The sequence below is a fragment of the Narcine bancroftii genome, chromosome 1 (assembly GCF_036971445.1).
Source record: "Narcine bancroftii isolate sNarBan1 chromosome 1, sNarBan1.hap1, whole genome shotgun sequence".
Classification (NCBI taxonomy): Eukaryota; Metazoa; Chordata; class Chondrichthyes; order Torpediniformes; family Narcinidae; genus Narcine; species Narcine bancroftii.
This window is the reverse complement of record NC_091469.1, coordinates 494,075,722-494,089,967: the sequence shown is the minus strand read 5'-3', so window position 1 is coordinate 494,089,967 and position 14,246 is coordinate 494,075,722. Positions and strand designations below refer to the sequence as shown.

General features: G+C 46.7%; 2 protein-coding genes across 2 annotated transcripts in view; one reads left to right on the top strand and one right to left on the bottom strand.

Moving 5' to 3' along the window:
* Nucleotides 1–412: 412 nt before the first annotated feature.
* On the bottom strand, nucleotides 413–2,484 carry LOC138752019 (zinc finger protein 300-like). Its single transcript, XM_069915182.1, has one exon. The coding sequence runs from the start codon at nucleotides 2,482–2,484 to the stop codon at nucleotides 1,528–1,530; it is 957 nt and encodes a 318-aa protein (XP_069771283.1). The 3' UTR covers nucleotides 413–1,527.
* Nucleotides 2,485–2,969: 485 nt separating this feature from the next.
* The window catches only part of LOC138752017 (zinc finger protein 850-like), a 100,243-nt gene continuing 88,966 nt past the window's right edge, over nucleotides 2,970–14,246 (top strand). The window contains exon 1 of the mRNA XM_069915181.1: nucleotides 2,970–3,076. The gene's annotated coding sequence lies outside the window, so the exon portion shown is untranslated. The remainder of the gene's footprint in view (nucleotides 3,077–14,246) is intronic.

The following is a 14,246-nucleotide window of genomic DNA, read 5'->3' as shown; positions in this document are numbered from 1 at the left end:
ACCTGGGTAAAGAAAGCAAGATCATTCTTGCATTTGGATCAGAACCATTTTTAATGGTTGTTTCTTTTAACTCTTGCCTGGGTTTGTGAAAACATCACAGAAATCACAAGTTCTGCAACCTCTGTACAAGGGAGGGGAATTGTGAAAAATCATTTGTATGAAGAAACATTTCTTTGAAAGCAACTTGACAAAAATTCATGAGTTTTAAGAAGTCTGATGACTCAGTGCCTCAAAATACTTAGTAATTACTTCTGAACATCAATTTAAAGATTCTGATATTCAACACATTTAAGACTGAACTTTGAATTTGATTTTTCAGAATTGTGCCTGAGCTGTAATGGTTTGGGAACTGCCCCCCACCCCCACCCCTCTCTCTCTCTCACACACACACACACACTTGTGCATAGCAGGGTTCAATCAAATCAAATCAAATAGCTTTATTGTCATTGTACAAAGTTATACAACGAGATTAAAAAGACAGCAGTTCAAGGTTACCAATGCAGCGACGCAACCACAGGCAGCACCACAGAAGTTAAATAAATAATTTGATTTACAGCACCATATATGTCCCTTATGTATGGAAGCAATGGAATTTGTGGATATGTGTGTTCAGTATAGAGACAGCCTGGGGGAAAAAACTGTTTCTGAGTCTGTTTGTTCTTGTCTTTATTGACCTGTAGTGTCTGCCAGAAGGTAGTAGGTCAAACAGATGCAGGGCAGGATGGGTGGGGTCCTTTATTATTGCTTGTGCTCTGCTGAGGCAACGAGATGTGTTGAGATCCTTCAGGGAGGGTAGGGAACATCCAATTATCTTTTCTGCTGCCCTCACCACCCGTTGAAGTCTTTGCCGCTCTTCTTCAGTACAATGGGAGAACCATACTGTGCTGCAGTACAGCAGGATGCTCTGTCTGGTAGAACTGTAGAAGGTAATCAGCAACTTCTGACCCACCTTGCTTTTTTTGAGCATTCTCAAGAAATACAGGCACCTCTGAGCCTTTTTAATGACTGCTGAAGTGTTTACAGTCCAGGAGAGGTCGTCTGAGATATTAATGCCCAGGAGGGTGAAGCTGTGGACCCTCGTCACACAGTCACCATCTATGTAGAGAGGGGGCGGATCAGACCTGTGCTTCCTGAAGTCCAGAATAATTTCCTTTGTTTTTGTGGTGTTTAGGATCAGGTTATGAGCCCGGCACCACTCGGTCAGATTCAGGATTTCATTCCTGTAGGCAGACTCATCTCCCTCTGTGATCAACCCCACCACCATGGTGTCATCTGCAAACTTCGCCACGGTGTTACTGGCGTAGACAGTAACAGTTAAGTTTTAGAGTTAAGATAAATATTAATTTAAAAATTTGTTTTTGAAGATATTGACTTGCCGTTATTGCTGCTGGTCTACGATGTAACAGTTGGCCAACTTTTACAACAAAAGTCCCAGAATCCTTTGCAATGTTAAAAAAGAATGTTAAACTGCCCACAATCTTCGTATAACAGAGGAATGCGCAACCCCACCCCCTCCCCCACCTTTCCTCACTCAGAACAGACGAAAGACTTCTTCCCAGAATGGACCCGCTGGTGACTCCTCAAGTTGGAGGCCTGGGCGAACTCTTTCCCACACACTGAGCAGCTGAAAGGCCTCTCCCTGGTGTGAACTCGTTGGTGCGTCAGCAGGTTGGAGAACTGGATGAACCCCTTTCCACACTCAGGGCAGACGAATGGCCTCTCCCCAGAATGGACCCGCTGGTGGTTCAGCAGGTGGGATGACTGAGTGAAGCCCTTCATGCACTGGGGGCAGATGAACGGCCTCTCCCCGGTGTGGACCCGCTGGTGCCTCATCAGGTTGCAGGTCTGGGTGAAGCCCTTGCCACACTCAGGGCAGGTGAAGGGCCTTTTGCCAGTGTGCATCCGCTGGTGTATTTCAAGCTGGGACAAACTGGTGAAGGCCTTCTCGCACTCGGGACAGGTGAACGGTCTCTCCCCAGTGTGGACCCGCTGGTGCCTCAGCAGGCTGGAGGTCTGGGTGAAGCCCTTCCCACACTCGGGGCAAGTAAATGGTCTCTCCCCGGTGTGGCCCCACTGGTGACTCCTCAAGTGGGAGGCCTGGGTGAACTCTTTACCACACTTAGAGCAGACAAATGGCCTCTCCCCGGTGTGAACCCGCTGGTGGGTTATCAGTTGGGACGACTGGATGAAGCCCTTGCCGCACTCATGGCAGACGAACGGTCTTTCCCTGTCACTGCTGTGAATCTTCTGGTGTCTCAGCAATTTTGATCTCTCACTGAAGGCCTTCCTGCACTCGGGGCAGGTGAACGGCTTATCCCCGGTGTGAACCCGCTGGTGACTCCGCAGGTTGGAGGTCTGGGTGAAGCCCTTGCCACACTCAAGGCAGGTGAAGGGCCTCTCCCCGGTGTGGACCCGCTGATGGATCCTTAAATGACTCAGTCTTTTAAAATTCTTCCCGCAGATGGAGCACTGAAACAGGTTCATCTCTGTAGGGATAAATCAATGCAGTCCTGCCCTGGGGCGCATGAGAGGATGTGACCAGGGGATAGATCAATGCAGTCCTGCCCTGGGGCGCATGAGAGGATCTGACTAGGGGATAAATCAATGCAGTTCTGCCCCGGGGCGCATGAGAGGATGTGACCAGGGGATAGATGAATGCAGTCCTGCCCGGGCCGCCCCGCGCGGGCTCAGCCCGATGGAGGCTCCCGTCGAGCTGGGCCGCAGGTTAAATCCAGCCCGAGGCTGGGCCTAGGCCCGGGCCCACGGGAGCCCTGGGTTCCGGGAGCCGGTGCTGCGCTCTGCTCCCAGCGCCCGGTGCTGAACCGCCTCCGGTCCGGCTGCCCCCGACCCAGCGTTTGCCCAGGATGATGCGGAACCCCCTTCCTCAACCTGCTCTCGCCCTTTCGTCCATCACTCGGCTCCTCCTCACGGGCAGCGGCCACCCCGTCACGTGACGGCGTCCCCCGCCCAGGCGGCGGCGCGCTGACGTCACCGCGCCGCCAGCGGCCCTGAGCGCCGTTCCCTCGGCAACGGGCCGGTCCACGGAGGAGGCCGAGGCCTGGGCCCAGGAGTGGAGGTGAGACTTGCCCCGGGCGGTCCGGAGCCCTTCTTGGAGCCGATGCTGCTGGGGGATGAGCACGACCTTGGGGCGGAGGACGAGCGGCACCGGGGTCCGGCCGGGGCCTCGTCTCCCCACAGTTGGGCCGCGGAGGGGGATGAGGGCAGGGACCGCGCCTCCTGTCACAAGGGCAGTGATCGGGGAGAAGGGTCCCTGGAAACGCGGTGGGCAGCACCGTCCCACCACCGCACGGATCGGTGGGGGCAGCAGTCAGACTGGGGGGGGATAGGGGTGGGGCAAGAGGGGGGAGAGAGGGGGGGGAAGAGGGGGGAGAGAGGGGTGGGGAAGAGAGGGGGGAAGAGGAGTGGAGGGGTGGAGGAAGAGGAGTGGGGGGTGGGGGAAGAGGAGTAGGGGTTGGGGGAAGAGGAGTGGGGGGTGGGGGAAGAGGAGTGGGGGGGTGGGGGAAGAGGAGTGGGGGTTGGGGGAAGAGGAGTGGGGGGTTGGGGGAAGAGGAGTGGGGGTTGGGGGAAGAGGGGGAGATGGGGTGGGGAAGAGGGGTGGGGGTTGGGGGAAGAGGGGTGGGGGAAGAGGGGTGGGGGAAGAGGGGTGGGGGAAGAGGGGTGGGGGAAGAGGAGTGGGGGAAAAGGAGTGGGGGGTGGGGAAAGAGGAGTGGGGGGGTGGGGAAGAGGTGGGAGAGGGGGGTGGGGGTAGAGGAGTGGGGGTGGGGGAAGAGGAGTGGGGGGGTGGGGGAAGAGGAGTGGAGGGTGGGGGAAGAGCAGTGGGGGGTGGGGGAAGAGGAGTGGGGGATGGGGGAAGTAGGGTGGGGGAAGAGGGGGGGTTAGGGGTGGGAGAAGAGAGGGGAGGGCCAGGCACAATTTCTACTTATCGGTAACAAAATAAACTACTCAAGAAAAGATATGTAGACAAAAGAGAAATGTCAACAAACTGACAGCATAATACAGAAAAAAATTCCATGATAACTAATGTGCAAGATGAGTCCTTAAATGAGTCTCTGAGTTTGTTGATGGTGGAGGGGGAGCAGCTGTTCGTGAACCTGCTGGTGAGAGATACCTCTTTCCTGATGGCAGCAGCGAGAACAGAGCATGTCCTGGGTGGTGAGGATCCTCGATGATCGTTGCTGCTCTCCGATGGCCGTGTTCCCTGTCGATGTTTTCGATTTATTTTAATGATCCGGGTGATAATGTGGTAAATGGGATCAGCAAATTTGCAGATGATGATTGAAAGTGCAGTGGACTGTGAGGAAGATTTTCAAACTTTGCAGTGGGAACCAGGCCAGCTGGAAAAATAAGCTGCAGAATGGCAGATGGAATTTCATGCAGACAAGTGGCAGTTGTTGCAGTTCAAAAGCTCTGCACTCAGAGACATGAAGTTTCCTTCTTTGTTCTATACAGAACTAAAATGGTTCCCCCAGTAGACAGTATGTATGAGTGACAATTTCCTCATGCTGAGTATGATGATGTCATATACATACATAACACTCTTCCCCCCCCCCCCCCCCCCCCCGCAGTGAACTGGGATTCACTGGTAGGGTGTTATGCTGATGGCTGGCTCCGCCCCCCATGTACTCACATATAACCCTGGCTTCCTGCCTCAACCCAGAACCCTTCCGAAGACTACTGTGAGACCCTACCCATAGTTATAAGCTAATAAAAGGGAATGTTCTCCCTCCAGTCATGAGAGCTTTTATTGGTGCTATAATTTTATTAGCTTATTCTCTAGAAGATGGAAGCGCTACTCAAGCATGGTATGCTGCTAAGTGACCCTATGTCCCACGACGCGGCTGAGAAGTTCATGCACTGGCTAGATTGCTTCCAGGCCTACCTGAATGCGACCAGAGTTGTCTTCCACACCAATGAACTCGGGAGGTCCACACTCGTTTTGACGGTAGGAACGAAAGGGTATGCGTTCATCAGGGGACTGCACTGCATGATGCTGCCATCGAGGCGTTGAAGGCTTGGTACCTGAAGTCGCAAAATGAGGTCCTAGCGAGGCACTGACTCACTCTGATGACTGCCTGCTGGATCTGTGGACACTGGCCAAGAAGTGCAAGTGCGAAGCGGTTACGGGCCACGTTCATGAAGAACAGATCAGCACACTCTAGTCGCAGGGGTCTGCTTGGCGTACATGAGGCAGTGACTACTCGAGTCAGGTAAGAAGGACCTGGCGAGCCACGTTGAACTGGGCAAATCATTGGAACAGGCCAAGCTCGAGAATGATGACCTTGAAGTCAGCGAGTTCGCTCACCCAGATGACCCTTCTAAGGACCAGCTGCTCCCGCTACCTCAGTCCTAACTGCTGCTGCTTCCTGCGCTAGGGAGTGCTTTCTCTGTGGCAAGAGCCAGCATCCCCATCTCATTGCCTGGCTAAAGACTCAGTGTGTTCTAGCTGTGGCAAGAAAGGGCATTGGGTGAGGGTTTGCTGCGCAAGGGGAAGCCTGGGGAAGTCCATGGCCTGCACTGCTCCTGGATCCAATTCCAACCCCAAGCTGTCTGCCCCGAATTCACCCAAACTACATGCAGACGGAGGATGGCAGTGGCAGTGAGGAAATGGCGCGAAAAGGCTCGGGTGCCATCTTGCCCCGACCCAAATTCAAACTTGGTGCCATCATCGTCAGAGGAGGAAGGAGGGTGGCTATCTTGCTGCACCACAGGGTTGATGCCATCTTACCCATGCAGGGCAACCCAGGACGGAGGAGGCCATTCGAGTGAGGAGTGTGGATTCACCGGGGTCCTAGCCTCGATGGTCCTTGATCAGGAGAGACCTCGCCAGTTCAGCAACTCCATAGTGACTGTGAAGGTAAAAGGACATTCCACTAAATGCCTAATCAACACAGGTTCTACTGAAAGCTTCACAGTCTCACGGACTTGGCAAGAGTACAACCTAAAGATGGATCCTTCCAATTCCTTGCCCTTCATTCTGCACGTATTCAACATCACTGTATAGTACATCTGTAGTTTGGGGGGAGGGGGGAGGATTTCTGTAAGATTCGCCATATATTTACGTGATGAATTGTGTGTTCCGGTGTTGTTGGGTCTGGACTTCCAGTGTCACCTTAAAAGGGTGACCTTGGAGTATTCTGGTTCCCCACCCCCTGTAACGGTTCAGAATGGAGGACCCCTAAAATCAAAACCCACAAACAGCCTCTCCACACTGAATATCGAACCCCCACCCCCACTTCTCTTCCCAAATCTGTCCTCAGACTGCAAACCTATTGCTACCAAGAGCAAGGAGGTACAGCACAGCAGACCGAGATTTCATAAAGTCTGAGTCACAAAGTCTGCTCGACGAAGGTATCATCGAACCTTGCACCAGCCCATGGAGAGCACAAGTGTTAGTGGTAAAGGGGGAAAACAAGTCCAGGCTAGTAATTGACTATAGCCAAACTATTAATCGGTACACACTCCTGGATGCATACCCCCTCCCTCGAATTTCAGACATGGTGAATGATATTGCGCAGTACAGGTCTATTCGACCATCGACCTGAAAGTTGCCGATCACCAGCTGCCAATCCATTCTGAGGACCGTCTATATATGGCATTTGAGGCTAACGGTTGTCTCTATCAATTTTGGATGGTCCCTTTCGGTATCACTTACGGGGTTTCTATCTTCCAACGGCAGATGGACAGAATGGTGGATGAGTATGGGTTGAAGGCTACCTTCCCCTACCTCGATAATGTCACCATCTGTGCCCACAACTTGGAAGAACATGATGCCAACCTTCAGCAGCAAAAGCCTTGAACCTCATAACTCTAACAAGTGCGTGTTCAGGACTAAACGTCTGGCAATCCTTGGCTACATGGTGGAGAATGGCATAATTGGCCCCGATTCCGATAAGATGCTCCCCCAGTTAGAGCTCCACGATCCCAGTACCACAAAGGCTTTGAGGAGATGCCTGGACTTTTTCTCATATTATGCCCAGTGGATCCCTCAATACACTGATAATGTTTGCCCTCTCTAAAAGCCACTAATTTTCCCCTCTCAGCTGAAGCCCAAATGGCTTTTAACCACCTCTGGAATCACATTGCAAAAGCTGCCATGCATGTGGTGGACAAGAATGTACCCTTCCAAGTGGAAAGTGACGGTTTAGACATAGCCCTGGTCACTACCCTCAACCAGGCGGGTAGGCCGGTTGCATTTTTTTCTCGGACATTACAAGGCCATGAACTCCGGAATCCAAGATTGCTAGGTAGAAGATGAGCTCTCCACCTACAATTATGACATTGGCCATCAGCCAGAGTGTCTGCATAATGAGCATGGCTTATTTTGTCAAGGTGCTCATTCTCACCATCTCCAGTCAGGGCCTCAGGGGATCTGGTTCAGGAGGTAAGTGCATCCCCCCTCCACTGTTAAGCGGGAGACCCAGCCCACCTCTCCTCCATCACAAGGGGACCAGGAGACCCAAAGAATCCAAGGTCCCCTGGTGCTAAGGTGCTCCACCAGGATCTCCAAACCCCCTGAATGGCTTAAATCTGTAAATTTGAAAATAACTGTATATTTTTCAACTTTTTTTCTGAACCCATGTTCTCTGTCTTCATTCACAGACCCTAAATTCTACAGGAAGGGTTGAATGCAGTGAACTGGGATTCACTAGTAGTGTGTTATGCTGATGGCTGATCCCATCTCCCAGCTCCTCCCCCATCTGCTCACATATAACCCTGGTTTCCCACCTAAACCCAGAACCCTTCCAAAGACTACTGTGAGACATAATTATAAGCTAATAAAAGGGTTTGTTCTCCCTCCAGTCATGAGAGCTTTTATTCGTGCTACACCGACCACCTTCCCCCTCCCGTCCAAATAAAATAAATGCTTTGTGAAAATAACACTTGGGCAGCACTTATACTAAACTACAATAACTACGTGGTGCCCCAGAGTAATGGGTTAGGGTGAGGATTATGACTGTACTATAAATATGAAATGTGAAGTCACTGAGCGTAGTCCTTCTGTTGCTCAGCAGGATGTTTTTCTCTCTTTGAACGTCTCAGAGAGGTAGAATCCATCGTGGTACTTTGCAACTTTTCCGGACTCTGCCTTTGCGGGTACTAGCTCATTTGGTGGTGAGGACTGTGAAGTCTCTCTTTGGCGAATCCCATTAGGATGTTGCATAGGACTGCGTTGTTAAGTAGAGCACAGTGTAGGGCTGCTTTGTTGAGTCATGGTACTGCATGGTTGAGACAGAGCCTGGTTCCTCGAAGATACTTTTGGAACCTGGACAGTAGCATGGGAATTTCATCTGGGATCTCATCAAGTTCGTGAGCCATGGGTGTAGACATAGGATTGTCCACTGCTCTCAATTTGTCGATGTGTCATTTCCATGTTTTAGTTCCCACCAATGTGGAATAATAAGAATAATTCCTCTCACCTATGGCCCTCTTTTATCCCAGAAGTCTTCTTCAGTACCAGTTCTCCCACTTCTCAGCATTTGATAGAGATACTGGGAGATGTGGATTTGTTCTATTCAAAGGCCGATGTTCAGACGTACTATGGAAAGTCTTGTTCCCAAGTTAGTCCAAGCATCGATTCTGCTGGTGTTTGTTTGGTCGCAGAGTGAGCCCAACACGAAATGGCAATTCTGTGACTTCATGATGCGTTTAGGGATTTTTTTCATTTTCATGGCCTTTTTGAAGGTCTGTACAAAATGCTTTTCTTTTCCATTTGTGTTTGGGTATTAGGGTGCTGACGAGATATGTCGAATACTGTTTAGCTTCCGATACGAACTGTGGACCATTATTGGAAACCAGTTCAATCGGTACTCCATATAATGCAAATATACTTTGCAGTTTTTCAGTGGTCTAGTCTGTTGTTGTTTTTCTCATGTGTGTTACCACTGGCCATTTGGAATGTGCATTGACAACAATGAGGAAGTTTTCTCCCATGGATTCGCTTCAGCTTGAGGGGCTTTAGGTTGCACATCTTGGCAAATGCCACATGTTACCGTCTGTTCAATATCACTGCCTATGGAGGGCCACCAGACATGCATACATGCCAGTGCCTTCATTTGAACCATCCCTGGGTGGTTGTTGTGGAGCTCTGATAATACAGCTGCCTGCCATTTTGTTGGGATGATTGTCCTGGCTCCCCATAATAAACAACCTTCTTCAACTGATATTTCATGACATCTTGTATCATAAGGTTTTAGTTCTTCAGAAATAGCTTTGGCCTTGCTTGGGCCACCCATTTAATGTGAAATAGATGATCCTGGATTGTGTAGTTTTTGCTATAATAGGTAAGTGGCAAAGTTGTTCTTGATTGATAGCTGTAGCTTCCACCTTCCATTTAATTATCTCATTGTTCTGTTTAGTTCATAGTAAAGGTAAACGAGATAGAGCATCCGCATGTTTTGTGTTCCTGGTTTATGTTTCAAATCATAATCCTATGCAGTGAGCAGCATGTCCCAGCACTGGTATTCTCTTTTTTAGGGCCTGGAATCAAACAGTGGTTCGTTGTCTCTTACTAAGGTAAACATCCTACCATATAAGTATTGGTGAAATTGTTTAACACCAAATTTTATGGTAAGTCCTTCTTTTCCCAATTGTGCATAATTACGTTCACGTCGTCAAAGGCCAGGAGGCAAAAGCCACCAGTTGTTCCCCTTTTTCTGGTACTTGTGACCACACCGCTCCTAATCCAGTAGAGATGTGTCCACCACCAGGGTCACTTCTTGGTTGGGTCATAGTGGGTGAGAACATTGTCACTTGATGTTAGTAGTTTTTTTAAGTGATCCACCATGTTATTAGTCGCGTCATTCCAGTACTATTTCTGGTCTTTTAAACAGTTGGTTTAGCGGCCTACACAACACCAACATAATTGGAATGTGCTTCCATTAATGGTTAACCAAACCCAAGAATGACTGCAATTCGGTTAGGTTTGTTTGGTAGGGTGCTATGCACTTTGCTTTGGTACCAGCAGTGTCCATTTGGACTCCTCCACTGTTAATTGTAAAGTCTAAATATGTTACAGAAGGTACCATAAATACACACTTGTCTTGGCGCAGACGGATTTTTGCTTGTTGCAATCAGATTTGGACTCTTTCTAGATTGGTTTGGTGCTCAGTCATCTCAAACAGTAATTATAATGTCATCGAGATAAGATCCTACATTAATTTCTTGTAATAATTTGTCCATGGCCACTTGAAACATAGTTGGGGCTGCTGATATTCTGTATGCCATTCAGGTATAAGTGAATAACCCCAAGTGAGAAATGATCGCCACATATTTCTTTGTGTCGATTATCAGCCGCTTTGGCTTGAGTGCTGCATCCATTTCTACTAATAAAATTGAAGTGCCAGTTGATGAAATAGACAAAGACGATGCATTCAGAAAATATTCATGGCTTTTATTGGCAGAAACTTTATGGTACAATGATGAAAGACAATGGGTGCATAAACAATTATACCCAAGGGGATTGTCTTTAACGGTAGAGATAATTTACAGCCAATGTTAGTACAGCAAGGCTCGCCAGAGGGAAGACAGGCAGCTTAGCGGAGATTCACCACACAGGGGTATAAAGATGCTCTGTTAATAATGTACGCCTTGGTGGGGGTAGAGTTTCTGTTCTTTTCTTTGTTTCCTTTTTTCTTTGTAATACACCTAAATTTAATAATTGTATTATTAAATATTTAGTTAATATTTTGGATGTAGGAGGAGTAGAGATGAAAGTTGGATGGTTATTGGATTTTATGAGAGTTTAGATGGCTAATAAATTGAATTTTATTGGTATTAATATTAATGGGATTCAGAATCAAATAAAGTGGAAAAAACTATTAGTTTATATGAAAAAAATTAAAACAGACAGCTTTTTTGCAGGAAACACATTTTACAGAAAAAACATCAAAAATTAAAAAGATTGGGTTAGAACAGTAATAGCATCATCCTTTAATTCTAAGGCTAGAGGTACAGCAATGTTAATTAATAAAAATTTACCAGTTAAAATGTTGGATATTAATACAGATGTAGAGGGGAGATACGCTATGGTGAATTGTCAGATTTATTCGGAACAATGGACCTTAATGAATGTATATGCACCAAATGTTGATGATGGCAAATTTATGCAAGATGCCTTTATGAATTTATCAAATGCCAAGGGAAAAGTTATATTGGGAGGAGATTTTAATTTTGCTTTAGACCCTAAATTAGATAGATCAGGAGACAGAATGATGAAAAATAAGGTAGCAAAAATGGTAACAGATTTGATGAAAGATATGGTTTTAGTGTGTGAAATATAAAATGTTCACAATCATTACTCTGGAGACAAAGTCTTGGAGAACAGGTTCAGCTTTATTTTGAGTCTGTAGAGTCAGGTGTCCCTGGTCTGGAGACACACAAGAGGTTCAGAATCATCACTCTTTTGTACAGTCCCGCGCTCAACATCACCCCATCTTCATTTACCTTCTTCCAATCAGAATCCCAATACATTACAACATTCTCCTTTTACCTTCCATCAATCCAGGTATCACTCAGTTCCTCCCTCTTCATACATCGGATGTTATGTTAATTAGTTCATTCCCTCCTTAGGGGCATCTAAGTTAATATTCATGTCTCCATTAAGCAAGCGCAATACTAGCTATAGACTATCTACCAGCCTGAACCAGATCCTTGCATCCTTGGGGCTCCTGATAAGAAGGGGCCCACTAGCTAGTACTGACTACTCTCAGCTCTAATCTACATACTTTGCATTGCATCACTTTTCACAGAATGGTGCGAGTTCAATCACTTTAAACCATTTTTCACAAGTGGATATATGGAGAGCTCCTGGTAGACATGAACAGATGCTGTTTAATCATTAGGGTTATTATCATTAGGCTACCACATTCCAGTATTACCCCCTTACTCTACAACAATGTTTCTTTCTACAGTATTTAAGGGGTCAGATTATTAGTTATTCAGTAAGAGTTAAACAGTATTTGGCAGTGAGTCAGAATTTAGAGAAAGAAATAGCAGTGTTAGAGAAGAAATTTCAGAGGAATTCGACTGAAGATAATAAGGTACAATTATCTAAGTTGAAAAAACATTATAATACTTTGCAAACTTATAAGTATGAGAAAATGATTCAAAGATCGAAACAACATTATTATGAGTTAGGCGAGAGGGCCCATAAAGTTTTAGCTTGGCAGTTGAAGACTGAGCAAGTGTCTAGGATAATCAATGCAGTTAGGAGAATCAATGCATTTAGGAGAAACTCAACGATTACATCTAAACCCCTCATGAATTTCGTATATTTTATCAGGAGTTATATACTTCTGGGGGTACCCAGGATAATGAACGGATTGAATTCTTTTTGGATAACTTAAAGTTACCTACGTTAAACAAAAAAAATGTTAAGGAATTAGATGGTCCGTTTACTGATTTAGAGCTTAAGTAGGTATTGCAGTCTGTGCCCAGTGGAAAATCTCCAGGAGAAGATGGATTTGCAATGGAGTTTTATAAAGAATTTTATGATTTATTATTTCCAGTATTTACAGAAGTGCTTTAGCAAGCGACAGAAATTGGTTAATTTCCAGAGACATTTTTAAAGGTATTATAACCGTATAACCATATAACCACTTACACCACAGAACAGGCCAGTTCGGCCCTACTAGTCCATGCCGTAGCAAATCCCCACCGCCCTAGTCCCACTGACCAGCACCCGGTCCATACCCCTCTAGTCCCCTCCTATCCATGTAACTATCTAGTCTTTCCTTAAATGTAATCAATGATCCCGCCTCGACCACGTCTGCCAGAAGCTCATTCCACATCCCTACAACCCTTTGTGTAAAGAAATTTCCCCTCATGTTCCCCTTATAATTTTCCCCTTCAATCTTAAACCATGCCCTCTAGTTTGAATCTCCCCCACTCTTAATTGAAAAAGCCTATCCACATTTACTCTTGTCTGTCCCTTTTAAAATCTTAAATACCTCTATCAAGTCCCCCCTCAATCTTCTACGCTACAGAGAAAAAAGCCCTAGTCTGCACAACCTTTCCCTGTAACTCAAACCTTGAAATCCTGTCAACATTCTCGTGAACCTTCTCTGTACTCTCTCTATTTTGTTTATATCTTTCCTATAATTTGGTGACCAAAACTGTACACAGTACTCCAAATTTGGCCTCAGCAATGCTTTGTACAATTTCATCATAACCTCCCTACTCTTGAATTCAATACTCCGATTTATGAAGGCCAACATTCCAAATGCCTTCTTCACCACACCATCTACCTGAGTATCAGTCTTGAGGGTACTATTGACCATCACTCCTAAATCCCTTAGTTGCTCTGCAATCTCAATAGCCTACCATTTAATGCATATGACCTATTTAGATTTGCCTTTCCAAACTGTAACACCTCACACTTATCTGTATTAAATTCCATCAGCCATTTCTCAGCCCACACCTCCAGCCTTCCTAAATCACCTTTTAATCTACGGTAATCTACCTCACTGCCCACAACACCACCAATCTTTGTATCATCCGCAAACTTGCTTATCCAATTCTCTACCCCTACATCCAGATCGTTAATATATATAACAAACAATAGTATACCCAGGACTGATCCCTGAGGAACTCCACTAGTCACCAGCCTCCAATTGGACAAACAATTGTCTACCACTACTCTCTGACACCTCCCATCCAACCATTGCTGAATTCATTTCACTACCTCCTTATTTATACCTAATGCCTCCACCTTTTTTCCTAACCTCCTATGGGGAACTTTATCAAAAGCTTTACTAAAGTCTAAATAGACAACATCCACAGCTTTCCCTTCATCAACCTTTTTTGTAACCCCCTCGAAAAACTCAATCAGGTTTGTCAAGCATGATCTACCCCTGACAAAACCATGCTGATTGCTCCCTATCAATCCCTGTACCTCCAAATATTTGTAAATACCATCCCTCAGAACATTTTCCATCAACTTACCCACTACAGTCGTCAGCCTATAATTCCCAGGTTTACATTTGGAGCCTTTTTTAAACAGCGGAACCACATGCGCCACCCTCCAATCCTTTGGCACTACCCCCGTGACCAGTGACATCCTAAATATCTCTGTTAATGGCCCCACTATCTGTCCACAAGCCTCCCTGAGTGTCCTTGGGAATATTTTGTCCGGTCCCGGAGATTTATCCACCTTTATCTTTTTCAACAGCCATCACTACCTCCTCAGTTATCCTTATATGCTTCATGACCTCCCCACTATTTTTCTT